This window comes from Corylus avellana, chromosome 7, assembly GCF_965113065.1.
Source record: "Corylus avellana chromosome 7, dhCorAvel1.hap1.2, whole genome shotgun sequence".
NCBI lineage: Eukaryota > Viridiplantae > Streptophyta > Magnoliopsida > Fagales > Betulaceae > Corylus > Corylus avellana.
The window spans coordinates 2143470-2171074 of record NC_142496.1 but is presented as its reverse complement, the minus strand read 5'-3'; the positions used below and the strand labels follow the sequence as shown (position 1 = coordinate 2171074).

Below are 27605 nucleotides of genomic sequence, written 5' to 3'. Positions count from 1 at the left end.
TATTTATTGTTGTTTGATTTCATGTAACTCATTTCCCTTATTCGAATAGAAAAAAAAAAAAAAAAAAAAAGGGGCAGTTTATTTATTTTTTTATTTTTGAAAGGAATCGAGTGGATTTAATATTAAAGCAAACTTAAGTACAGTGCTTTGGGACTTCCTCAATAAGACCATGTTTTACGCTAAAAGATACGACTTTCTTTGCTAAGCAGTGGGCTGCTCCATTTAAGTGTCGTCTGATATGATTTATCTTCCATTTGTGCAAGTCGTTTAAAACCCCACGAGACTACTCGATAATATGTCCATGGAGACACCAGTTTCTACCTTCATTTCGCAATGTTTGCACCACTTGGAGGATATCATCTTCAAGAATCACCTTATAGAAGCCTAACTCATGACAAAATTGAACATCCCTCAATGCTAATCAGCCCTCAATAAGAAGTGGTTTATTGAAAATTAATGTTATACACCATATTTTTAATCCACTTTACTGATGTGATATTGCTAATCGGTTCTTGATTTTTTTTTTTAAAGAAATAAGAATTGATTAACAGTGTGTCTGTCATATTAACAAAGTAAAACAATTTATAAATTAGACAGTTTGCATTGCTAACTATCTCTTCCCCACCGCCCTATTGTCAAAGTAACTATAATACCACCTTGATGGGGCAACTCGCAAGGTATTTTTAGAAGGAAGAGTGGTGAAAAATAATTGAGTCTCACAGCCCTAATTGTAATCTATGAAGTCTCACAAAGGAAACAAAATTTGCAACAATTAATTTTTAACTTTGTTAAAAAGAATACACTTGATTTATTAAATGTTAAATAAAAAACTATACTTAACCCCCCATCTTTTTTCACCTAATTTGCAATTTTTTCTCCAAAACTTTTAAAATTATAATTGAATAACTAGCCATTTCATTTTGCCCTTTTGTTTAGGGATAGAGTTTTCCTTCAAACTGGGTTAGAGGAATTTCTTTTAATCTAGTCTATAAAAGTGACATGTGTCCATTTTTTTAATAACATGTGGGGTGCACATGAGTTTTTAATAAGATTTATTCTAATTTTGTCCTTGCTATTAAAATAGCATGTGTTTTTCACATGTTCGATGGACACATATCACTTGTATAAATTAGGTTGAAAGAAATTCTTCTAACCCAGTTTGGAGGAAAACTCTGTGATTTATTTAGAATTTTTATTATTTTTTAATTATATAACAAATTTTCGCTTATAATTATTTAATTTATTTGGTCCGGGTCGACTATTCCTTCGGTCGACGCCGAAGCAGTCTCAGTTTGGTTCTCACTCTCACGCTCTCCTTCTCCAATCCGTCCCAGGTGACTCTTTCTCTCTTATCTTTATCAGTCAGTTGCGAATCACGTGGTGGCTATGTTGGTTTCACGGTAGAGGTTGTGGTGATGTGGTGGGCACGAAGGTGGTTTTGATGGGGCTTGGCTGTGGTTTTAGCTGGTGGCTAGGTGAAGCTTTTGAATTAGTGGGTAAGTCGCTTTGATCGCCCGTAGTGGATGTGCGAGGCGGATAGAAACGGAGGTGCTTCTGCTTGAGCATGAGCTCGCCGATGAAACACACCCCCACACACACACACCCCCCCCCCCCCCCCCAAATAACTCTATTTTGTTCTGTACCTGATCGAATGTTGGTTTGGGGGCTTTAGGGTTTGTATTGTAGTAGAAGTATGGGAAAATGAGTATGTTTAAAGGCTGTTCTTTGAGGGAGGAATGTTAGGCCAAACCCCCCATCAAAGTCGCTTGAAGCTTTGGGGTTTTGTTTGATTTCTTACAGTGAGCTATTGTAATTTACAGGAGATCTAGGCTAAATCCAACTTTAAAGTTTTAGAACTAGACTACCGGAAATCTCAAAGTAAAATGCGTGAACAAAGTTTGCATTTCGACATAAAATTTGTGTTTTGGAATACATATAATTTGCCTTTGTTATATGTTCTTACCAAGATTGAAAAGACTTTCTGCATGGGGAATTTTGTACTATCATTATTAGCATGAAGACCGTGGTGTAGAAATTTGAGATAGATATACTTGATACATTGAATAAAAAGGAGACATCTCAAACTTTTGAATTTATACATCCATTACAGTTTTATTGCTTTATATTTATCATGTCAAGTAAGTAGGTTGAGTCCCAAAAATCTATTAATAAAGGGTGGTATTGATTTGGCCTCTCCTAAACTTCGGTGGTCTATCCCCTTCATAGCCAACTATGAAGTTTTACAGGGGAAAAATGAAGTCTAAGAAGTGTACTTAATACAAAACATATCTTTATTGTAGGAATTGACCTCCGTATTCCTTGATCAAGAACCATCTTAATTCTAGAAAAAGCTTTGAGCTTGGCTGTTGAGAATTTTTTGTAGCTTGAGTGTTTGAAGCTTTTAGTGTAATATTGTAAAATGAGGAATATCAGCTATGATGCGAATCTCCATTGCTGGAACTTTGGAGCCTTTAGATTGTATTTTCGAGAACCCCCATTGCTGGAACTTGGAGCCTTTAGATTGTATCTTCTTGAATTGTCCCTCAAAGAAATTCTTATATTTTTAAGGGCGTAGATAATTGTTGAAGGAATATTTAAGAGTATATTCAAGTTTTTAGTTTTTTTGAATAAAAAAAATTAATGCCTTGACTTATTTTGACTTGCTCCAGGTTTTACTCAACATCAAAAATAAGTGTCACAAGGGGGGTGTAGAGCTTAATTTAGTGCGCAGTCAATATGGTATGTGCATTGCTAATTTGTTTCCATTAGAATCATTGTTGGACTGCAGTTTTAATAAAGATGTTGCATGATAAACATTGTGCTTTGTTTACTATAAGCCATTAATGGTTGTAAAAATGAATTAAGAGCTAATTATTGATACATATGTTTTAATGTTTTATTGTGAATTGGAATGTAAGAAGGAAGTGATTACTTGATGTAATTGTCATCCTGGAGGAGCAACTTTTGGTGATTCTTTTTGTTTCATTGTAAAAGCATATAAATGAATCCTGATGATGATTGGAAGTGTGCCTTTTGCTTGCAACTTCAATACATTTTTAACTAGATTGTGCTCAATTAAAACTATTATTAGCAGACATGTTCTTATGTTTGTGCAAATAAACTTGATACAAGCATTCAAAGTTGTATGTGCAACTAAAGATCCTGTAAATGATGACACAACCACACCTTTTACCCAGTTTAATAACTTCTGCCAACCACGAAGTGGAACAGTGGCATTTTGAAATTCATTTTGAGGAAACAATGGTTAGAAGAGCAAGCTTGAGAATTACTAGTTTCATGACAGACAATGATATGGAAATAGTCGTACTAAAGACGCAATGAGGGAGTGGTTTCCATCGGTAAATGATTACTATGAGGATCAAAGTTCTTATAATAGAGGAATCCTAGAGTTTAGGTAGTTTTGGGTTCATAATAAATGGGAAACAGGACGTTAAGGGTGACATTGTTACAGGGGCATATTGATGGCCAAAAAAGCTTCAAGGTTTAATGTTAAGAAGCTACATAGTGGACAATGACCCTCGTACTGACACATTAGTGGATCATGGAACTTGGAGTCCATGTTTTTTATTGTTTGCTGTATCCATTTGTGTTGTTAGGTCTTCCTTACATTAAAGGGCTTTTGAAGCTGACTTGTATTCAAGTTTAAGCTCATATGTTTCTGTAAGACAGTATTGGTGGTTTCTTTCAAATCAAATAGTAAGGATCAGAAACACAGGGGGAAAAGGAGGGGAAAAAAAGAAAGATGAAAAGAATACCAAAGATGGACATTATTTCGTCTAATTTCCATCTAGTAGTTCATTTTCGCTCACATTAGAAATAGGAGGTAGCATGTTTTCTTCTCTATCAGAGGAAGGCAAGATATTTTATGGCCTTCTGTCAAGTTCTCACAAAAGGCAAATGCTTGATTTTTAGTGGAAACAAGATGTTTCAGGTTTTTTAAATCATGAATTGGATTCTAAGAAACTGAAAAGATAAAGTTGCTTGTGTTTTAAATCACTTAAGGATGACCTAAAAGGCTAAAACTGAATTATCTTCCAATTATATTTTTTTGAGATCACTTTTGGATTGGGCTATAGCCTAAGTTCCTAACTTCTCCTCAGCGAAATGTTTAGATCTTTTTAATTTTTTAGATTGTGAATGCCTTTAGGGTGATTGTCTTTCTTGTATACTTTTCGTGTACGAGGACTTTCCCCTTTCTATCAATAAATTTATTATTCATAAAATAAATTTTCTTCCAATTATATCCATATATGGATATTCATTTGTATCTACTTTGTTATGACGTTTTTGTCACATTTCATTCTCCTCTTCAAAAAAGAGATTAGGACAATTATATGACCTTGATATATAAACTGTAACGTCAGGTTAGACATGTAATTAAAGAAAATAAATTAGAATATCTTTGTCGTGGTCACAATTTTATCTTTTTGTTTCATTGAATTCCATTGTTTGAGAAATAATTATTACAAATCTATTTAATACTTAGAGCGTTAATGTTAGATTAGCTATGTCATCAAGAAAATGAATTGAAATGTGAAAGCATTGAAGGCATATAGATCTTGCTTTGGAGGAGTACCCGATTAAAGTATATAATAATCTAACTGCATCTTTTGTTTTATCCATTCATTCTAGCAACTCTGGCTATTGTTAGAGTTCTACCTCTTCCTAGCAACTATTCTTAGAGTCTAAAAGAATAAAAGGTCCTACTCTTATGCATTCTTGAAACATTGTGACAATTTATGCTGTAAATCTTGTGCAGGCTATGTATGTCCGTGTTAAGCATAGTAAGACAACTTACTTTATACGGTGTGATCCAACTGAAACAATTCTGGACATAAAGGAGAAATTGCATGTCCTCACTGAACATCCAGTTAATAATCAGCGTTTGATCCTAGTTGGTACTGGGGAAATATTAGAGGATTCAAAGACATTGGCAGATCAGAAGGTACCATCCTGTCATTACAACTTATTGTCTGCTTTACTTTTTCTCCTGCTTTCTATATAAGATTAGCGCTCAGAAGTGACTAAATTTTTTTTTCTGGTGAGAGCCCAAAATCTTCTTTTACAACCATGGGAGCTTTAAAGATGTTGTGACACTGTTAATGCATTGATCATGTCTTGTTCAGGTTGAAAACGATGCAGTTGTGGCACTGACCTTGAGAAAAGGTGGTTTTCCTAAACCAAAGTCTTACTTGGCTCCATCACTCAGTTTTATGCATCTCTTGTGCATTTACTGGCTTTTTTGTGTATTTTATAATTTTGGTTATAAGTCTGAGTTAAGTTTTATGTGTTTCACTTCTATAATTTTCTCTTAGTTCTATCCTATGCTATTCTTTGTATTGAATGGTTAGAAGGTTGGATGACCTATATCTGAAAGGACCAGATTATATTATTGTTATCTTGAGAAGTAAATCACCCAGATTGATAATCAACACGGTTGTGATGCTATGTTGAGGCCATTTTCTTAATCTTTTTGTTCTTTTGGGGGAGGGGGATGGGTGGGAGGGGAGGAGTGCTTTGTATGGGCCTGAAGTTAGATAAGCAAAGAACTGAGGTCTCAGTTTAGTGAACACCTCTGATATGTTGTGGGGATGCATGGGAAAAACGTTCTTCTGTTGGATATTTTGTTAAAGATGTTTGGGACCTATGTTATCTTAATGCATATTATAGTTGTTGTCATTGTTATCTTTTATCATTATCATTGTCATGTCAATGTTGTTATTGTTATTTGCAATTTGGGCTTTTTGGTCACTTTTAAACCTTGGGCTGCTCCCCTATTGTAGATTTCTTGTTTATTTCCATTCAAAAAATGGTGTGTTTATCTCGAGTAAATGTTGTTTGGGCAGTGACAACTATGAATACCATTATACTTGGTCACTTTAGAAGTAGAAGTCATACCTGGTAGTTTTTGGAAGTTTCTGTTAGATTTCATGATTATTGGAAGAAATTATCTTTTATGAGTAATGCAACTCTTCACACCTATTTCACACCTGCTAACATGACATGTTTTAAGTGGCTTTTCTTTTGTGTTTCTTAAGTGGTTGACATTGGAAGCCACTTAAGACACATCATGCAACCGGTATAAAATGCGTGTGAAAAGTAACATTATTCTTATCTTAACAAACTTTTGACAATCTTTCTTTTGCTGCTTCCAGATGATAACGAGTTTGAGGAGGTGAACATTGTACGGCCAAATGACTTCTACCAATCTCGTGATGGAGATGGTGGCAATTGGTAGCAAGACTCAGGGATATAATCCCTGTCGAGGAAAACTACCTTCTAATCGATTAATGGCATCTTGAATGGTCATTTGCTTCGTGTCCAATAAATATTCATATACTTGTCAATTCTCTAATGTTCTGTTCAAGAAATGCACACCAAATTTAGGAAAAGCATTTTGGTTGCTGAGTGAAACTTAAACCTTGATATTACTTAAGGGGTTGGTTATTTAGGCTTCGGGATTTTTAGAGTTTTAGGAAAATGTGGTTTAGGGTTTAGTGGTTTCATGCACTTCAGAAAAATAGCAATTGATGAAAATGTGATTTGTAAAAACAAAATTTGTTAAGAGTATGATACTTGCCGTTCGAAAATGTAACAAAAAAAAAAATTACATTTTTTAAATCGCACTTTGAAACAGGATATTTTAATAATACATGAGAAAATAACATGTAATTTTTACATTTTTTTTAATAGCTTAAAGGACAAATGTTGTCGCATGTAGAGGCTGGTTGTAAGAGTTTCTTACAAATCAGTTGGTAAGAAATTTCTGTCCAAAATAAAAAATTTCAATCTATTAAAAAGTGGAATTTTCCCCCTTAATATCCATAGAATAGAAAAAGAAAATGTGAAAGCAATCACATTAGTATTTATGCTGGTAATTTACTTGGGCAAAGATTTTCTCCAACCCAATTCATTAAATTTACATTTTTTTTTGTTAAAAAAAAAAAATTTATAAGATTAATAGAACAAGTTAGTAATGTATCTTAGAATCATGTACTTTAACGACTTATATCAATTTATTAAATTAAGTTGGAGGAATTCTTCAAATCCAATTAGAAGTTTAACGACATGTACCAATTTATTAAATTAAGTTGGAGGAATTCCTCAAATCCAATTAGAAGAAAAACTTTGTTCATTTACCTGCTCTCAATTTTTCGATTAATCTGCAATTATCAATTTAACTATCTTTAATCATTTTTATCAACATTTGTAGGAAATCTTGAATGCCTGTTACGGTTTTTTTTTTTTTTTTTTTTTTTAAAGGAATAAATGCAAAATTGGTCATTGTAGTAAGCCTAAATTACAAATTACTCAATGTGGTATAAAAAGTAATTTATAGGTCCATGTAGTTGGCCTAAATTACAAATAACTCCATGTGGTATAAAAAATAATTTATAAGTCTTCAAGGAATGCCAAAATAACAATTTACTCATTGAAATCAATTTTTGTTAAGTAAATTAACAAAATCTGTCACTTGACACGTCATACCCAACAAAAACGCAACACGTGTTATTATTAATTTCTGACTTTCAAAAATAACAATTAGATTTTTTCACATTATTTTACGACCACAGCTAAGATTACACATCAGTTCTCACTCCACGTCATACTATTACAATAAATTAACATAATCTTTTATATCCCCAAAATTTTACTCCATACGTAATCCTCCCCCATCTTTATCTTCCTTAGCCGCTTCATAAAATACGACCATCAAATTTTCGTAAAATGCTCCTGAATCGTGGCGAGGAAGATGAAAAGATGGAGGGTTACATATGGAGCAAAATGTTGAGGATAAAAGAGATTAGGTTAATTTACTATAGCAGTATAATGTGACAAAGTAATAAATTTTGTTAAGTTACTTAATGAAAATGATTTTAGGGAGTAAACTATTATTTTGGTCTACCTTGAAAACGTATAAATTTTTTTGGGTAACTAAAGAAATGTCATGTCATTTGCAAACACCCCTCCAAAGTTTAAAAACAAACTTTGGTGTATTAATCTTTCGATTTTTTCCAATTACCTCCCTTCCGTTAGAGATTAGAGTTAAATCAAACAGTAGAAATGGTAAAAAAGATCTTTATACCCCTAATTTTTTTTTAAAATTTCAAATTTGCCCTTAACAAATAAAAATTATTATTATCATTATTTAAAAGATAAAAAATAAAAAATAAAATAAAATAAAATAAAGGGGAAAGTCCACATAACCCCCTCAAACTACCACTCAATTGACAATGTCCCCCCCAAACTATCAATTGTGACAATGTCCCCTCCAAACTATTAAAAATTGTCAATGTTCCCCCCAATGACGAAATTACCCTTAGTAATTTTTTTTTTTTTTTAAAAAAAAAAAAAAACTAAAATTTCTAGAAAAAACCTAAAACTAACCAAAAAAAAAATCCAAACGTTGGCCATTTTTTTTTTTTTTTAAATCAATTTTATAAGAAAAAAATTCAAAAAAATTTTCGATTTTTTTTTTATAAAAATTGAAAATTTTCGTTTTTTTATTTTTATTTTTGTTTTATAATTTTATTTAAATAAAAATTTACGTTTAAAAAAAATAAATTTTTCGTTTAATAAAATGAAATTTGTTGTTTTTTAAAACGAAATAAAAAAAAAGTTTTTTTTTTAAAATAGTTTTTTTTTAAAATAAAAATAAAAATAAAAATTTGCTTTTAAAAAAATTGTTTAAAAAAAATTGTTTTTTTAAAAATATTATTTTTAAATTAAAATTTTTCGTTTTTTAAAAAACTCATTTTTTTTTTGAATTTATAGGGGTATTTTTGTCTTATTGAGAAATTCATAGGGGCATTTTTGTCTTATTGTTAGTCTTAGGGGGTCATTGACAATGTTTTAGTAGTTTGGAGGGGACATTGTTACAATTAAAAGTTTGAAGAGTACATTGTCAATTGAGTGATAGTTTAAGGGGAGTATATAGACTTTACCCTAAAATAAAAATTCCCTTCGTAAGTCACCTTGGCGGGCCACTTAGTGACCCAGGGCGGGTCACCTTGGAAAACCTCAAAAGAGCGCCCAATGTCAACTCTACATTAACATACTAGAACCGCCTACCTAGGGCACCATACAGCAAGCTAGAAGCATAGCTTCCTGTTTTCCCGTCTTCTTTGGTTTTCAATGGTGTAAGTTATTACTCAAGAAAGAAGCTAGATGAACAATTGGCAGCACGTGCTGTTATTGTATCTAGATCTCCTAGGTAGTTATCCTTTTTCTCTACGATTGATCAATATGAATTTGTTTTTAATCTACTCATTGAATGCGTGCTCTTATGTTTTGTGTAGCTGAGTATTTGAAATAATATAATTCAGGTAGTTCTGGGCCGGACAGGAACATTTCTTTCTGAGCAGCCTCATGTAGTCATGTTGTTTCCTCTGATCTGTATCCTTACATGCTAGGTGTTTTGCTTGAAAATTCTTATTTCACCAAATGTGGAACATTTTGATATAATAAATTCTGTAAAGCACACAATATAAAATTCCTCAAACTATATATCCACATTATCCTTATACAACTCCGTATAGCTTATTCACAGTAGAAGGCAACCCAAGTTAAGCTAGTTTCCTTGCTTCAACAATTAAAAGAGTACCCTAAATAATTCACTTATAAGAAAATAGCCTGAGTATTCATTTCGCTTCTGTTGATGCGTTTTTTTGGTCCAAGGATACTCTGTCTCGTCGATTTTTTTCCATGGTTGAGCTATGCGAGGATCTTCTGCACGTCAACGATAATCCTGTAAAACAAAGGCAAGGTCAGAGGGTCTCCGGTTGGGGCCGAAGACTCTCCGATACTTAAGTTAGCATCTTTACTTATAAAAATGAAAAAAACAATATAAATTTGGTTATATGAACCGGTGAGTGTGCCAGAGAGATATAGGAAGCATAGAAAATTTATATATATGAGAGTCTCTGGGAGAGAAAGAGACGTGAGTCAGGGAGAAGAAGAAAGGTTCTCCCTTCCTTTTCTTCGCTGGAGAGACGTGAGGGGGAGGAAGAAGAGGAAAAGGCCTCCTCGCTCTTTCTTCTCTTCTCTTATTCTAGAGTGTTAAAGTGAAGTGCATAGGTATCATTAGGTGAGTGGTGAGGGCATTTTGTAAATAAGTGTAATTAGGTGGGACTCATAGTGAGATATTTTCTTCTCAACAACTTCCATGTTCAAACTCCTCCCACTTCAAGTCTTCCAACTAAAATAGATTTATCTGATCAGAGCACTCTTTGAGAGCTTAATTTGCATGAATTCTCTGTACAAGCTAGACTCTTGAGGCTTTCATCAAGTAATTTCTAGAACCCCATCACTACTGAATAAATTAACATTCAATACTTCCATGGGAATCCACAAAAGAGTTAATTAAAACAGTACAAACTTATAATATATTGGACAATATTTGAAGCAATAATATATACCAGACTAAGTGTAATAATATATGCCATGATCAGAATCCAACGCCTAGCTAATTAATGTATTATCTCAACTCCTGCTATAAATCTTCACAACAAGAAACATTAAATAATTTCAGAGTACCATCAGAAACAGCAATGAGACCTTGGATAACATAGAAACTTCGCTTGATAAAGGAAGTTCCAAATATATGAGAAAAAAATGAAGAAAGGATGCAAATTACCAATATTGCCAAGAAAATGTGAATTGGGTTTGCTACTATATTGGCTGACCTCGCCACTGATATGATCCACTACCAATTATTTACCATACCATAAATGAAGGATCCTCAAATGTATGCACCTCAATTTAATTAGGTCGACTGTATGGATAGATGGAGTAAGTTATATATACCTCTCCAAATACTTTTTCTATGATTTGGAGAGGTATAACCTACTCCATCTATCATACAGTTGACCTAAATTATGGTGCATGTGAGAATCCTTCATTGACGGTCTGGTAAATTTGTAGTGGAATATTGCCAGACCTCTGTGTATATTCCTGAAGTCTATTCTTGTGCATCCAGTTTTCTGGAAGACCTACAACAAATTTGATCCAGATAACATTTCAACTTTACTTCTCAACTAGTAATAGCATAACATTTAAACATTACTTCTCATATATACAGAGTCCACGAAATTGTAAAGCTTACTAAAAATGCACCATTTTCACTGCTAAAAGAACAAACTTACAAAATAAAATAAGCTATATATTAACAATAAGAAATGATCGAAGGAAAGCAACGAAGAAAAACTAAATATTCAGGAAAAAAACTTAAAAATTTTTGACGGGATGGGTTTTCTCCCTCTCGGATAGTAATACTACCAAAAAAAAAAAAAAAAGCTTAAGGTTTTAGGGACATTTTGATTGTGACATTTTATGCCCAAAAATCGTCCCTATTTCCAACATTTCCACAGCAACGACGTAAACTAGCAACCATTCACATTCGCCTCTTCAGCCGTGTGTCTTGTGGGTAGGGCAATTTTATAGGACAAAGATGCTTGATATATATATATATATATATACTGTGAGAAAGAGGAGTACCAGAGATGCCTGAGAGAGAGAGCTGCCGGCCGGAGTGAGGGAGAGAGAACTGAGTGAGAGTGAGGGAGCTGAGAGGGAGTGATGAGAGAGCTGAGATATTAAGATAGAGGAGGGCAAGAGACTGAGAGGAGGGAGAGAGAATGGATAAGTGGGGGATGGATTCTTTCCATTTTATAGTACAAGGAAGGGCTTCAGTTGGTGACGAAGGTGCCGTATGCATGTGGTGTTTTAATTTCTTTTCCCTCTTACTAGGACCCATCTCTCTCTCAACTTCTCAATGACCCATCTCTCTCTCTCTCTCTCTCTCTCTCTCTCTCTCTCTCTCAATTATATGTTTTACATCCGTAGGACCCATCTCTCTCTTAACCTCTCAATGACCCATCTCTGTCTCTCAATCTCTCAATTATATATTTCACACGCTAACTGACCCAACCTTTTCTTTTAACTGGTTGACAATCCAATGATTACTATGTTTGGTGGAGATATGAATAAAGGGACAAAGAAATGGATATAAAGGAAGGGACAAAGAAGCAGAAGAACCTTCCTAAAACGGCAAAAAAGCATCTGCAAAAGGAGCTGAAATCTCCATTGGTGCATGCATACATATTCCAAATCAATAGAAAGAAGCCATCATCAACTTCGATTTGATATGTCACTGAGAACTATTGATGCTCCATTATTCTCAACTAAAGAACCCAGATCTCGAATTCAACTAATTTCCTGCTGAAATTGCCAGTAATTTAAGTAACAATTATGAGATAACCCGTATGAAACTTATTTGTCTAAATCAATTTTGGACTACTCTGTCATAATTTTTATATGAATTGTCTCATAATTTTCATGTACCCTTTTACATTTTCTTTTTTAGAATAATGGACTTTGCACTAACCAAATAATTTGCACCACCTAATAAGAAAATGACACATAAAAGTGTGAAATAATAAATATGATCAACTCGAAAATACCAAAATTTTCGCTAAATCCCTAATCCCCACTCAAGTGTTCTACTTTTACTTTTGCTTTTGTAAAAATTACGTGCTCTAAAAGCAAATATCAATTTAATAAATTAGGTTGAAGGAAAACTTATCCGCATCGAAGCTGTTTTGAGTAGTGCAATACTTTAACAGTTCAATTAATAATAGAAACAACATATATAATTTACTTGTGGTCGAGATAAATGATAAGAAAAATAGATGATATATATATATATATATATATATATATATATATTCAAAGTAGGACCCAGTTAAAAATAAAGGACCAATTGGGTGTAGGCACGCAATATAACTTGTGAATTGGTCCTTATTTCCAGACGACATCAATTATTTGTTAATTTGTGACTTTTTTATTTGAATAATAATAATAGTAAAATTTTATTTAAATAAAAAATTACTATAAAATAAATTTTTACTATTTTATATCAAATATTTTTACTTTTTTCTCGTATCAATTAAATCTTATACTTGAAGTGTAATCGTAGAATGCCAAAATAGCCTTTTATTGTATGAAGCATATTAGCACGTGACAATGGCCTTTCCTAAAATGGAAAGGATTAGCCCCACTACGCACAAACGCAAAAGCACTTGTGCTTTACCAATCATAAATGTTTCTTCGTGGAAATATTAAAATATAGGTGGTGAGAAACAATACCAACCAATCAAAAGCCGAAAAATGTCTGTGTCATACTATGAAGAGGGAATCCGGCAGGTGGAGGAGGACGATTTTCTTTTCTTTTGTAAATTTAACTTGTTTCATAAGTAACTCTAGTTAGCTAACACTATTCTCAGTCAACTCTTAAAAGTAATTCACTGAATTGCTTAGATTTAAAATAATAACATCCACTTCATATGATTTCCTTATAGATATCTACATATGCATTAAGGGATGAAGGGTTGAAGTTGAACCAATCCTCCCTTCATCCATATGTTGGTTAAGACTTTTTCTTTTTAAATAATAAATTTTTAATAAAACATGTGATTGTCATGCGTATTTTTAAAAATCATATGCATCTTGTATATATTTTAGACACTAGACAGTTTAATAGCCTATTAAACTGTCTTAACCAAAAGGAATTGCTAAGCTACTAATTATAAATGGGTCATTCCTTTTGACCATCAAATAAATATCATATGAGTTGTTCTTTCCAATATTCCTAATAATTGAAACTGAAGAGGCAGAAAAAGTGACAATATGATTGCTTTTACCATTTTTACCCTTTTTTTCTTTTTCTTAATTTTGATGATTGTCACAATTCTGACCATTCATTAGCTAAGATTTATTAGTTGAGGTTTATTAGTTGAGTATTACCCCTCAGATGATTACTTTATGTCTTTTCCCTATCTGTGAAAGTTTTGCTTTTCCTTTCCTTCTCAAGTGTTGAAGCAATTGTATATGGCAACATACTTGTCTTTTACTTTACACTTTAAGAACATGGCATCACTCAAATTTAAAGAACCCTGATTTTTTTTTTTTTTTTTTTTTTTTTTTTTTAATGAATGAGTGATTGTTTGTTCCTTGTTATGTCTCTATCAAAGTTTTTGTTTTTGGTTTCTCAAGGTTAAAATAGAGCTACTAAGATGTCTTAAGAAGTTGTTTTTCTTGTCCTCAAGAGGTAGCTCAATCGGTTAGGACCACGCCTAATGAAGTGGATGTTACTAGTTAGAATCTCCCCCTCCCCTTCTCTTATGCGGACATGTAAAAAAAAAAAAAAAAGTTGTCTTTCTTTCTAATTGAGCTCATCGAGAGCTTCAATGTGGCCTCTGTGAAATTCACAGATGTGTAACAAAGCAGTTCAATATTTACAACTCAGTCTATTAAATTGGTTGTTAAAATATATGATAAAAAAAAAATGTACGTAAAAATTATGTACTCTAAAAGCGGATATCAATTTAATAAATTAGGTTGAAGGAAAATTCATCTGCATCAGGGTTGTTTTGAGTAGTGCAATCCTTTAACAGTTTAATTAATAATAGAAACAACATATATTTACTTGTGGTTGAGATAAACGATAAGAAAAAGAGATATTTTTTTTCAATGAAGGACCCACTTAAGAATAAATGACCAATTGGGTGTAGGAAAAGGATCCTTTCCATTTCAAATGAAATGGAGGGGATCCATCTAGTTGTTTTAAGAGGGCATTTTTGTTCAAAAAAAAAGTAAAATGGAAAAATTGTCCCCTAAAAACAACTAACTAGTTCAATGAAATGAAGAGGATCTAGTCCTTGGGTGTAGGCGCACAATATAACTTTTGAATTGGGCTTTATTTCTAGACAACGAAAAACATCACTTGTTTTTGTTGATTTGTGATGGTCCTTTGGCCTACTTTCCATATTTAGCAACCTATATATGTTATAGACGCATTTATTTTTTTTGACCTACTTTCTTTATTTAGCCACCAATGTTGTAGATGCTAAGTAAGAGATTGTGCAATGACAAAGAGTGCGACGACAAGAGGAACTTTAAGTGGGGCTTTGCTTTAGGGTCATATGGAGTAGGGTGGTTCACCACTTTTTTTTTTTTTTTTTTTAAAAAAAAAAGTATTTTGTATACTTGATTTATAAGGATAACTTCACTTAGCCTCTTGAAATGTCACGTATTTTGCAAATACATCTTTAAAGTTTAAAATTTTTTACTTTGATGTATTAATCTTTTGATTTTTTTTACTTATCCCATCAGTTAGAATTTTTTGTTATATCCTAACGGAAGAATGTGAAATTCTTAAAATGCTTTCATTTTTTATTAAAAAAATAGTGACCCAACGGCGGGTCACTCAAGGTGAGTCACAAAGTCTAAAAGAATAAAAGGTCCTACTCTTATGCATTCTTGGAACATTGTGACGATTTATGCTGTGAATCTCGTGCAGTCCGTGTTAAGCGTAGTAAGACAACTTACTTTATACGGCGTGATCCAACTGAAATAATTCTGGACATAAAGGAGAAATTGCATGTCCTCACTGAACAACCAGTTAATAATCAGCGTTTGATCCTAGTTGGTACTGGAGAAATATTAGAGGATTATTCAAAGACATTGGCAGATCAGAAGGTACCATCGATCCTGTCATTACTGCTTTACTTTATGCATCTCTTGTGCATTTACTGGCCTTGTTGGTGGATGAGTAATGTGGTAGTTGGTTCCATCAAGTATCGTTTTATGAATATATAGTTCGTTAAATGTGTTTTAGATTAATTTTGAAATTCTGCAATAAAAAATATTGTTTTTGATTTTCTAACTATTGATGATGATGATGATGATGAGGTTTGCATATTATTATTTCTATTATTAAACTTTAGTATTGTTTTTGTTTCGAGTTTTGTTATATTATTATTTTCCTATACACTTTGTAAGAGATAAATATTACATTGATGATGTTTGTTATTATTTATAGTGGAAGCATTTTTTGTTTTACTATAGTTATTAATATTATTTTGGTTAATATATATGTTAAAGTTGTTACGATGCCCTTTTTTGTGTTTGGCTTAGGATCTTGATGAGAAAGGTACGTATTGGGTGCTGATTGTTTGTTTTATCATTTCCAGGTAAAACAGAGAGGTCGTACACAATGAAAGAATTGACCTGGAGTGAGCTTTGTCTGTCAATTTGTAGTTGGTAAACTTATAAATATTTTGTTCTTGTTTTGTTGATGTTTACTGTTACATGTAATTATGTCTAGATTCGGGGTAACAGATATAGTTTGGTTGTTTGTGATTTTTGTATAATTTGCATGTTTGTGATACTTGATGGAAATTGCATGTTTGTGATTAATGTGGAGGTTCATTTCATGAGTAGTAAGTATTTTTGATGGATGATTAATGAAAAATTCGTTTAGGATTTAATATGGTAGTTCGCTCCATCAAGTAAATTTTTGATGGATGATTAACGTCGTTTCATGAATATATAGTTCGTTAAATGTGTATTGGGTCAACTTCAAAATTCTGCAATAAAAAATAAATTCAAAATTGGCCTTTTAAAAAATGAAACAAAAAAATGAAATAGTAAATTGACCCTCAACGAATGAAACAAGTCCGTTTGTTTCATTTACAAAAAAAAATGAAAAAAATACCCTGATGACTTAATTTTTTGATGTGGTAAAAGTACCACATCAGAAGTTCGTTTGCCACGTCAAAAAATTTTATTGACGTGGCAAACGGTAGCACGTTAGTAAATTTTGACGTACTAAGTAGTAACACATCAATAAAAAAAATTTACTGACCCCTACGTTTTTAACCTTCAACACACGTCAGAAATGCCACGTCAGAAAAGTTTTCTGACGTGTCAGACATCGTGACATGTCAGAAAAAGCTAGTCAGAAAATGCTAGTAAAGAAAAAATAGTTATTTTGTAGTTTATAATTTTCTCTTAGTTCTATCCTAAGCTACTCTTTGTATTGAATGGTTAGAAGGTTGGATGATCTATATCTGAAAGGACCAGATTATATTATTGTTATCTTGAGAAGTAAGTCACCCGGATTGATAATCAACAAGGCTGTGATGCTATGTTGAGGCCACTTTCTTAATCTTTTTGTTCTTTTGGGGGAGGGGGCCAGGATGGGGAGGGAGGGGAGGAGTGCCTTAAATGGGATGACAACAAAAGCCCATTTTTGGATGGCCTCAAGTTAGATAAGCAACGAACTGGATTTTCTCCCCCCTTAATATCCATAGAATATAAAAACAAAATGTGAAAGCAATCACATTAGTATTTAGGGTGAAGTAAAATCGCACGCCAGCGTGCATCGGCAAAATTTTTTTTTTTTTTTGCATTAAAATATTTTAAAAAAATATTTTCCTTCAGGGCGTGCTAAGCAAGCCGTGTAACCTGTATCACGACTCTAGTATTTATATAGCGTGATGCACGCCCGGCTTATGTAATATTTTAAAATAATTATATTTTATTATTATAATTATTACAAAAAAAAAAAAAAAAAAACAAGTCATTCGTGCATGACATGATTGTTCATACACGCGGGTGTATTTTATATCATCATCCATTTATATAAGCTTTCCCCTCTACGGCCCTAGTTAGGGTCATTAAAAAAATAAAAAATAAAAAGAGTTTTTACCACGCGCTTTTGTTTCAAGACGCACACGCTCCAAGCAACTGAAAGCCTGCGATCTCACCGAGGTGGTTGCAGAGGCGCTCATCTAGTAGCTATCTCCCATTAGGCTTTCCACAGCTTCCATATACCCCCACTACACCCGATTCCACCTCTCACTGTCCGAGAATCTTCTTTGGCCTCACCAGTCACCACCATGGGCAACACATCGTCAATGCTCACGCAGTACGACATCGAAGAGGTCCAGGAGCACTGCAACCGCGCGTGTAAGTTTTTATGCATCTGTTCACATTCTCTTTTGGTCTCGTTGAATTTTGACGATGAGGATTAGGAATTCTGAGCCGTTGATCTGGTTTTGTACGTTGTAGTCTCGCAGCAGGAGATAGTGTCTCTGTACCAGAGGTTCTGTCAGCTCGATCGCAATGGCGGTGGTTTCATCTCCGCCGAGGAGTTCTTGTCCGTTCCCGAATTCGCCGTTAACCCTCTCTCTCAGGTCCTACTTTTGATCTGATATTTATATGTGTATATGCAGATTATGGTTGTATGTGCTTCTTGTGTGCATTTTTCATTTTTGGTTACTGAGATTGCTGTGCTGCAATTACTTGTCTCCCAGAGATTGTTGAGGATGTTGGATGGGTTAAACTTCAAGGAATTTGTGGCATTCTTGTCCGCATTCAGTCCTCGAGCCACCTTGCAACAGAAAATTGAATGTAATTATGATGATGATTATATACATATACATACATATAGGTTTTCTAAGAGTGTGATGCAGCTTTTATTACAAATCCTGTACAAATTGATGTGACTGTCCTCATGGCCATTAGCACGCCAGTAACTAAAATATGGATCGCCAATGTGAAAGTCCACATTATGCTTACTACGTTTATAAATTGATATGATAGTCTAAGTAACACTTACCACATTGGCTAATAAAATGTGGACGGCTAGTGGCAATCCATGTGGTACTCATTTTCATTAAAAGTTGGATTGTAGTAAAAGCTGTACCCTAAGTATTTTCCTTTTTGTAAAGTCATGTATATTTATAGAAATTGTGTTTTTTGTGAATGCCCATTTTTGGCATGATGATGTCCTGTTGTTTTCTAGTTATTTTTAAGGTTTATGATTCGCATGGCAATGGAAGAGTTGCGATGAATGACATGCTGGAAGTTTTGCGGGATTTGACGGGACAATATATATCTGAACAACAGAGGGAGGTCAGTTGTTATTAGAAAATCCTTGAAGAATGCATCTTCTGATTAGTAGCCTTCTTTTGAAAGGTGTGAAACTATACATTTTGTATAAGAAAAGTTTACTTTTTAAGTTACTCAGGTCTCCGATAGTTATAGGTATTAATAGCTTTGCTTTAGTTGAATCTTAGGTTTAAATGTTTTGTTTTTCTTTGCTCTGAAGTGAACTTCGTGGTTAATTACCTATCGGCTATCACTTAAGGTTATTAACATGCCAAACTTAGTTGTGTTAGTTATCTCCAGTGACCTTTTGGAATGATCTATAAACTTGAAAATACCTTCTAATGTCTTATAGTAATATCCAATTGCATGGAATGTGCAATTGGAGATATTGAATCGTTGGAGGAACTTGTCTTATCTTGAAACGTTAGAAAGCTTGGAGATCATATTGATTACTGCAAATATACTTTGTAATTTTGAAACGTAAAAAAGTATGGCACTTATATATGCTGGTGTATATATATATATATTTGTGTGTGTGTGTGTGTGTTTGCGTGCGCGCTCTGCTGATATATCTTTTTCGCATTCATGGTTTTTTTGGTGTCTGGTGCAGCAAGTTCTGAATCAAGTCCTTGAGGAAGCCGGCTACACAAAGGATTCTTTGTTAGTTTTGTCCGACTTCATGAAGGTATGTGTAATTTTACTTTAAATAAGATTCTTTCCATGTAAACTTTCCTTAGCTTGTTTTCCAAATACTTTGAACTAGTTATTTTTTAAGGACATTTCATGTGATTATATTCTGAAAAAGTTTTACTTATAGGTTGCACTTCCTGCTTTTTCAGTACAACCTAATGAAAATAGGGGGCATGCTTATGTTGTTTTAGGTGAGATGTTGAAAGAGTTTATTGAGGATGTCAAATGGGGAGTTTGATAATACTGATTCTGTATTGATTTAGTATGTACAGATTTCTAGGGCATAGCATTTTCATTTGAATTTTGTCAAACGTCTCTTTAATTTGTCCTTTGTAAACTTATAGTCCAACAAAGCATAGCTAGCTATCAGGTTTCGCTAGATAATGAATCCATTTCTTATACATTCTTGGCTGAGCTCTTAGCTATTTCTGATTATGCTGACCATCTCTTCTGCATAAGTAGGTGTGCTGCTGATTCTTCATTTTCTATTGTACATTTTGTTGCTTGCTTAATTTATAAGGAATGTTAATCCAATGTCTCGGCATGTTAGATTCACGTGGAATATATATATTTGTACCCAATGTTTGAGCCTAAGATCTCCTTGTATTAAGGTATTTTTGTATTGACTGTTTATGCAAGTTAAATGAAAAAGATCCTTTGTTACCCGCAGGTTCTTGGCAATTCTGGTTTGAAGATGGAGGTAGAGGTTCCCGTGGATTAAAGCAAGTGACAAAAAGGTTATTAAACAATAATATATGCATAATTTGCTCTCCGTTAGTCATTCCATAGGCATTTCTTAGTGTTCGTATTCGGACCATCTGCTAATAGATCCATGGGCAAGGTGATGTTACTAATGTATCTAGTTAGCAAACTGTGAACATTTGAAGTATATGTACCATTTTCCCTTTTATCGAAAATCACAAGAACAACATGAAAACTAAGTAAATCTAGAAGAGTTTACCTTAAAAATTGCAAACCACCTCAAAATATCTCATTCTCTCTCTAAAATCTCTTCTCACTTTAGGATTAGGGTTTCTGGTGTAGGGGGTGAGTTTGGGGCGAGAAGGAGGGTGTATTTATAGAGGGAGTGGCGTGCCTTGGTCTGAAAAGGTGGATAATGGGTTAAAATTGCTTTTCAAACTGTCACCGAATATTCAGTACTATTACACGATGGTTCTAGGGTTGCAGGTTGGATGTTTGTTCAATGCCCAGTGGCTTATAATTTGGTCAACGAATGTTCGGAGTGGTCCCTGAACGAACGTGAGGGTTGGGCTCGAACATTCGGTGGCCTCCCAGCGAGTGTTCGATCAGAAGCTAAAAATGGGCTTTTGGGCAATTTTTTAAATAAAAAGATTTCTAAAAAGAGTAGAACTTTTATGGTTAAAACGAGCGATTGTTTTTAATAAATTTTCTTTTTACGGTTTTGATATTTTGGAGCATCACACCTTCACTAAGAATACTGGTGGTAAAGTTGTTCATGATGACAAACAAGTAGGGGTGAAATTTAAAACCGCCTAACCGCAACCGCTAACCGTTATAACCGTTAACCGCCAAACCGCTTTGAAAGCGGTTAGTAAAAACCGCTAACCGCCTAGGCGGTTGCTGTTAGCGGTTAGTGGGTTTTGGAAATCCGCTAACCGCTAACCGCTTTTTTTTAAATATAATATATATTTATATATTTTATATATATAATAACAATAAGTTGTGAGTTTATGAACTTTTTTTGGTTGATTGAAATGAGCCTCAAGCTTAAAGTTTAACCATATATGTTGGTTTTTTGGGTTGCTTGTGAGTTTATGAATTTGTTTGTGTTTTATTTTATTTCTATGTGTGAGTTTATGAACTTGCTTGTGAGTTTATGTATAAGACTACAAGTGAAGTGATGATTTTGTTGTAATTTTATTTGTATATTATATGATGTGTAGATTTGTAGAAGGTGGCCAACAAGATTTTGGTATATAGCAATTTTTAATGCTAAAATGGCCATGGAAAGGGAAAAAAAAATGTTTAAAATGAGAAAAAAAATGTTTAAAGTGAGCCCAAAACCGGCCCAAACCCAGCCCAAAATCGGTCCAAAGAAAAAAGCCCAAAAAAAGCGGTTATTCCAAAGCGGTTAACCGCTAACCGGGGTGGTTAACCGCTACTCGGTACCGCCTAGGCGGTTGCGGTTAGCGGTTTTAGCCACTAACCGCAACCGCTATTTCACCCCTACAAACAAGAAGTCCCTGAGAGCCCACTCGGCCCCCCTCGCTTCTGTGTCTAATTGTAAACTTGAAGCCTTTCGCAGTGCGCCTCTTCTTTTATGCTAACCATTTGTTTTTCTTTCTGCCTCTTCTTTATAGGGGTGTCAATGCGGGCGGTTAAAAATCGTCCGCTAACCGCTTAACTGCTTAACTGTATTAACTGCTAACCGCTGTAACCGCCTAGCGGTTATTGGGTTTACTAACCACCTTTTTTATATAATATATTTTTATAATTATAATTATAAAAATATTTATACCTATAACATAATCACTTGATCATTAAATCACAATTTTTTAAAAAAAATAATTAAATCACAATTTGAGTATTAATATATTATCATTATAATTTATATGATTATACCATATAATCACTTGATCATTAAATCATTTGATTATATAATAACAAATTATACATATATAATATGACATAACTTATAAGTATACCAATTTATACTAATACAACAATTAAATATCTAGAGACTTATTTTCAATGTATGTTATGAACTTATAAGTTTATGTATGTTATAAATCTATATAAGTCTACATATGCATATGAATAATATAAATGTAAAATATCAATTCTTAATCATATGATTCAATGACAATTCAAATACTTTATTCAAGACTTCAAGTGAATCATATTATTAATGTACAATGATGATATGATTCGTATAATATCAAATTAAGTAATTGACATTGGATTAAACAATGACCAATGTGTTACTTATAAACACAATTTAAGTATTAATGTATTATCATTATAATTTTAGTAATTTATATATTATCACTATAATTGATATGATTATATCACATGATGAATTGATTATTAAATCATATGATTATATAATAATAAATAATACATATATAATATGACATAACTCATAAGTCACAAGTCTACAAGTTAATCATATGATTCATGTACAATGATAATAACAATTGATTCAATTGAATTAAACAATATATTACTTATAACTACAATTTAATTAAAGCATTATTACACTAAAAATGCAAAAAAAAAAAAAAAGAGGGTAAAAAAAAAGCTCAAAAAGGCCCAAAAATGCTTAAAGAAAGCCCAAAAAGCCCAAAAAAAAGCCAATTTTGAAAAAGTGGTTAGCGAGCGGTTAGCTATTTCACTAACCGCTAACAATTAACCGCTAGGTGGTTAGCGGTTGCGGTTAGTGAAATCTACTAACCGCTAAGGCGGTTACGTAATCATAACTGCCTTGACACCCTTAATTGTTCTTTACTCTCTCTAATTGAAACAGTGTTTGACACTAGATTTTGTGACGGGGCAATTAATTTATAGACAGGACCAAAAAAGGGGCTTTTGATAGGGATTTCAGTCCTAGATTCATAGTAGTGATAACTGTGTGTTGGGTTAATCCTGGTCGGCCTTTATGGTAAGTCCATAGATACCATGTGGACATCTTTGTTTCTTTCACCCATCATGTGCTCCACGGTCCATTGAGACAAGATGGAGATTATTCCTTTTGGTTGAGGCCGTAGGGTAATGTCAAGACTTAAAAATAACAATTGCTTTATTTATTTATTTTTTATTTTTTAGTAACACTCTTGTTTTTCAAACTTTTGTTGAGATACCTTGATTTGCTTCATCTTCCATTTTTATGTCCCCATTATATTAGATTTATGGGGAAAAAAAAAAATCCCGATTTTGTTCACGGATGTTGAGAAAAATGTATCTCAATTGTTATAGGATAAACCCTCCTTGGTATATTTGTTATTTATGCCTACTTCAAGAAGCTTTTGAAACATTTTGATAGGACACATTAAGCTTATTGTAAATAAATACATCACAAAAAGTGATTTTACATTTTTTTTTCCCACAAATATACAATTTATATGATTTTACATTTACTATTGACGAATTGTTACTTGCATTGAAAACTAATATTTATGAAGAAAAATATGTCAGAACATAATATACCATCAACATATAAAAAAGTACATAGAAAATACTCTTAGCTATTCTCTTGAAAAATATTCTTCAAAATTGTATAGTTGATCTTTTAACCTGATAATAGTGTCAAAAAGTGATATGTGAAGCCAAAAAAAAAAAAAAAAAAAAAAATCAACATGAAAATAAAATTACAAGCAAAGTAGACAACATTAATTATCTATATCAAAATAAAATACTAGCACTGAAACCTACTATAATTTTTATGAAGAAGAAACTCTCCAACATGATTTGAATTAGTATACCATGCAGTTCTTCATTCATCATCTTTGGCCCCCACTTTCTTACAACAAAGCTAAGACTGGTGAAAAGAAAAAGAAGAATAAGATTTAAAAAAATTGGAGTGAATAGATCCGATCCTATATAGTGGGGGATGAACATGCACAAATTCCCAACCCATGATCAAAACATATATCTAAATTTATTAAAAGAAAATAAAATTAATCAGGCTCCCCCTTTTATTCCTAAAAAAATAATTCAAAAAATAATATATACATGATATATGTACTTAGCTCAATAGGATTATGTTCATGTATGTCTAATTCATTGATTGGACAAATTGGTATTCCAGTTTTTCTTGGCACCAAATGTTCTTCTATCACTTGTCTCCTGTTTTCCATGAATGTCTACCATCAAACAAATGTCTATATCAACCTATCATGAAACATTTTTAATTAAAAATTACTTTTTTATTTTATTTTATTTTAGTTATCCAAATTACTTTTTTGTTTTATTTTATTTTCGTTATCCACTTTTATTATTATATTTAAATATTGTTTTTTTTTGTTTTTTTTTTTCTTTATGAAAAATATTCTAAAATCAATTTCTCTCTCACGTCATCAACACAAAATAACACTTGGATCGCGGGATATCCCTCACAAGAAAAAAAAAAAAAAAAAAAAACACGTCAAAAAATAAACTCATAAGAAAAAAAAAATGAAGGTAAAAATAATAATTTATAAGGTTTTTTTTTTTTTTTTTTTTTTTGGCATATTGGCTCCTAACAACATAATTTATTGGCCCCTGGCCTCTGCTCATACTAAACTCTGCTTCCATCCCTGGGCACGAGCACACACATATATCCATACATACTCACAAGCACACTCATATATACACATAAATCTCTAAAACTAAACCCACAACAACAACAATTCAAGTTATATTTATCATATTAAGTAGAGAATTCCCTCTCACTTAAGATGTTCTTATTACACAATTAAAATAATACTAATTTTTATTATAAAAATGAAGTTATATGAGATTATACAAGTTTATCCAAGCCGAACCGAGTTCATACGAGTATGTCTCATTTGATATTTGAACATATTATTGTATTCACGAACAGCTCATTTATTATTTGAACCGAGAGTTTCACTGAGTCGAGCCAAGTTCACAAGCAGCTGGGCTCATCTTACACCCCTACCTGCCCCCATTGCACAATGACTATCCTGTTGACAAAATATTATATATTTTAATATGTGAGGTCTAATACGTAAAATATTTAATTAAAATTAAGATAACTAACAGAGTTAAGGTTTGAACTTAGACCTTTGACACTAATACCATGTCAAACTACTATTTGTTTTAAAAGCTTAAGATGATATAAATAGGTAAATTTAATCATTTAATCAACACTTTCAAATAGAAACCTATTATGTTGTAAGAGTTTTAAACTATGATCGCTAAAATACTCTTACTCATAAATATTAATCTTGTGCAGGAAGAATTAATATTTCGCTTGTTGTGTATGACAGTAAACTCCTGAGTTAGAACCTCCTCTCTATCAGTTCCCTCATCTTCCAATTTTCACCACTTTCTACTTCCAACATTTTGCTTTCAATCCAACGTTACATAATATCTTAAAATCCGTCAAGTCTCTTCAATTTTTGTATATCTTTCATCTCGTACCTACAACCTGTCATTCGCTTGTCTAATTCCCAAACTTTGTCCAACTCCAAATCTATGTCATTTAGTGACAATGTAGAAGTACCCACCTTGGGATCATAAAACACATCTGAATTTATTAAAAATTAAAAATATATATATATATATTATTTTCTTTTCTTTCTAATTTCCAGGAATGCTATAAGAGTACTGGAATGACTTCTTTAAATCTACTTAATTCTGTCAGTTTTTCTAGTTCTGATCAAGCAAGAGTCTTGTTGCAAGATTAGTGGCAGCATTAACTTTAAAAAAGTTGTTGGATATATAAATTTGTGAAGCAATCAAGCTAATGTGAATAGGCTAGATAAAGATTAGGAAATTTTGTTCACATTATTATTCAACTTCTTTAATTAAACAACTTATGATATGTAATGAACCACCAAGTAGAAGCATAACAAATACTAAAATGCTAAAATGGAGTAGCAGATTACTCTCAAAGACCTAAGCATAAAGTAGCAAATTAAAAATGTAGTAAGTCATGGATTCAAGAGTCAGAAAATGCAAATATAATAATATATATATATATATATATATATATATATTTTTTTTTCTAATTTAAAGGATGGGAAGGGGCGACCAGTGTAATTTCTCCCCTTGAGCGTGACCATCGGGGTTCCCATCCGCTGTGGAATGTCCGGTTTGAGCCATAGCTACTGCCTGAAAATATATATATATATATATATATATATATATATATATATATATATATATATATATATATATACTTTTACGTCACATCGTGTTACGAGCCTGAGTAATAGATCTCGTAACGGGACCTTGGGTACGTGGAAAAATAGGACTAGTCCTGCGTTTCCTACCTATGATTGCAGAAAATTGAGATCGTTAGAGAGACCCCAAACCTCACAACACAAAGTGTTGATTTTACTGAAATATTCTCTGCCAATATTATTGCAAAAGTCTGCTTTAAATAGAGGTTACAACCGACATAGATTTACTCTAGATCTAGAGTTTGTAAACCTATACTATTAGGACTGGGAGACATAAGGCACCATCATAAAGGAAATACCTTACAACTCCAACAAGGACTTGGAAATCCTATTTATTTAAGAACTACGACACTTAACAAGAAATAGGGAAAAATAACAATCATATGAAAATAATAAAGATTACTCTTAACCAATTTAAGAGACAAGGCAGAGACTACTAATAGATTACTAATAGACCTAGGATTGTAACATTCCTCCCTCCTTGGAAGTGTCCTTGTCCTCAAGGACAAAATTTGGGAATCGAGAAATGAAGTCATCCTTGTTTTCCCATGAAGCATCCGCAGGGGAAAATCCCACCCAGTGGACTAGAATCTCCACTACACCCTTGCGCACCCTCTGCTCTAGGACAGATTGAGGCTGAATTGGTGAATCAGGAACAACAGGCAGCTCAATCTCTGTAGGTTCTGCAGTACCCACATGTTGCTTAAGGACTGAAATGTGGAAAACAGGATGTAACTTAGAATCTTTGGGCAAATCGAGCAGGTAAGCAACGGATCCAATTTTTAAAAAAATTTTAAAAGGACCATAATATTTAGCAGAAAGCTTGACATTGCTTCGAAACTCCACAGAAGACTGACGATAGGGCTGTAGTTTTAGATAAACCCAATCTCCTACATTAAATTGCTTCTCTTTGTGATGCTTGTTGTAAATTTGGGACATCCGATTCTGAGCTTGTATCAACTTGTTACGTGCTTCCCTAAGAAGCTAATCTCGTTCCACCAATTTTTTTTCAACAGCTTCTACTAGTGCCGTCCCCTTTACATATGATAATAAAGTGGGAGGAGGTCGTCCATATACCAACTCAAAGGGAGTAAGATTATGGGCTGAATGGGTACTAGTGTTATAGCAAAATTCAACCCAAGGAAGCCAAATAACCCATTCCTTAGGCTGCGAGCTTGTTAAACATCGCAAGTACATCTTGACTGTGCGATTGAGAACTTCGGTCTGTCCGTCAGTTTGCGGATGATAAGCCGAACTAAAATTGAATTT

At 33.0% G+C, this 27605-nt stretch overlaps 2 protein-coding genes across 3 annotated transcripts; both read left to right on the top strand.

Moving 5' to 3' along the window:
• Nucleotides 1-1253: 1253 nt before the first annotated feature.
• Nucleotides 1254-6472, top strand: LOC132184803 (Ubiquitin-like superfamily protein). 2 transcript variants are annotated; one of them, XM_059598568.2, is made up of 5 exons: nt 1254-1334; nt 2670-2739; nt 4781-4966; nt 5148-5187; nt 6177-6472. In XM_059598568.2, the coding sequence occupies exons 2-5, from the start codon at nt 2737-2739 to the stop codon at nt 6257-6259; spliced, it is 312 nt and encodes a 103-aa protein (XP_059454551.2). In that variant the 5' UTR covers nt 1254-1334; nt 2670-2736; the 3' UTR covers nt 6260-6472. The 2 variants fall into 2 exon arrangements, with proteins under 2 accessions (XP_059454551.2, XP_059454553.2); XM_059598570.2 differs by lacking the exon at nt 2670-2739 and having other exon boundaries at nt 1260-1334.
• An 11077-nt stretch (nt 6473-17549) lies between these two features.
• LOC132184909 (uncharacterized) lies at nt 17550-20351 on the top strand. The gene is made up of 6 exons (XM_059598700.2): nt 17550-17832; nt 17935-18059; nt 18180-18276; nt 18671-18780; nt 19367-19441; nt 20117-20351. The coding sequence occupies exons 1-6, from the start codon at nt 17763-17765 to the stop codon at nt 20165-20167; spliced, it is 528 nt and encodes a 175-aa protein (XP_059454683.1). The 5' UTR covers nt 17550-17762; the 3' UTR covers nt 20168-20351.
• The last annotated feature ends 7254 nt before the right edge of the window (nt 20352-27605 follow it).

Bases quoted from the DNA above. Each gene is read 5' to 3' on its own strand.
- LOC132184803 (XM_059598568.2), top strand. The intron at 4,967-5,147 runs GTACCATCCTGT...TGTCTTGTTCAG, and splicing joins AGACATTGGCAGATCAGAAG to GTTGAAAACGATGCAGTTGT. The intron at 5,188-6,176 runs GTGGTTTTCCTA...TGCTGCTTCCAG, and splicing joins GGCACTGACCTTGAGAAAAG to ATGATAACGAGTTTGAGGAG.
- LOC132184909 (XM_059598700.2), top strand. From the start codon at position 17,763: ATGGGCAACACATCGTCAATGCTCACGCAGTACGACATCGAAGAGGTC. The intron at 17,833-17,934 runs GTAAGTTTTTAT...TGTACGTTGTAG, and splicing joins GGAGCACTGCAACCGCGCGT to TCTCGCAGCAGGAGATAGTG. The intron at 18,060-18,179 runs GTCCTACTTTTG...CTTGTCTCCCAG, and splicing joins CCGTTAACCCTCTCTCTCAG to AGATTGTTGAGGATGTTGGA.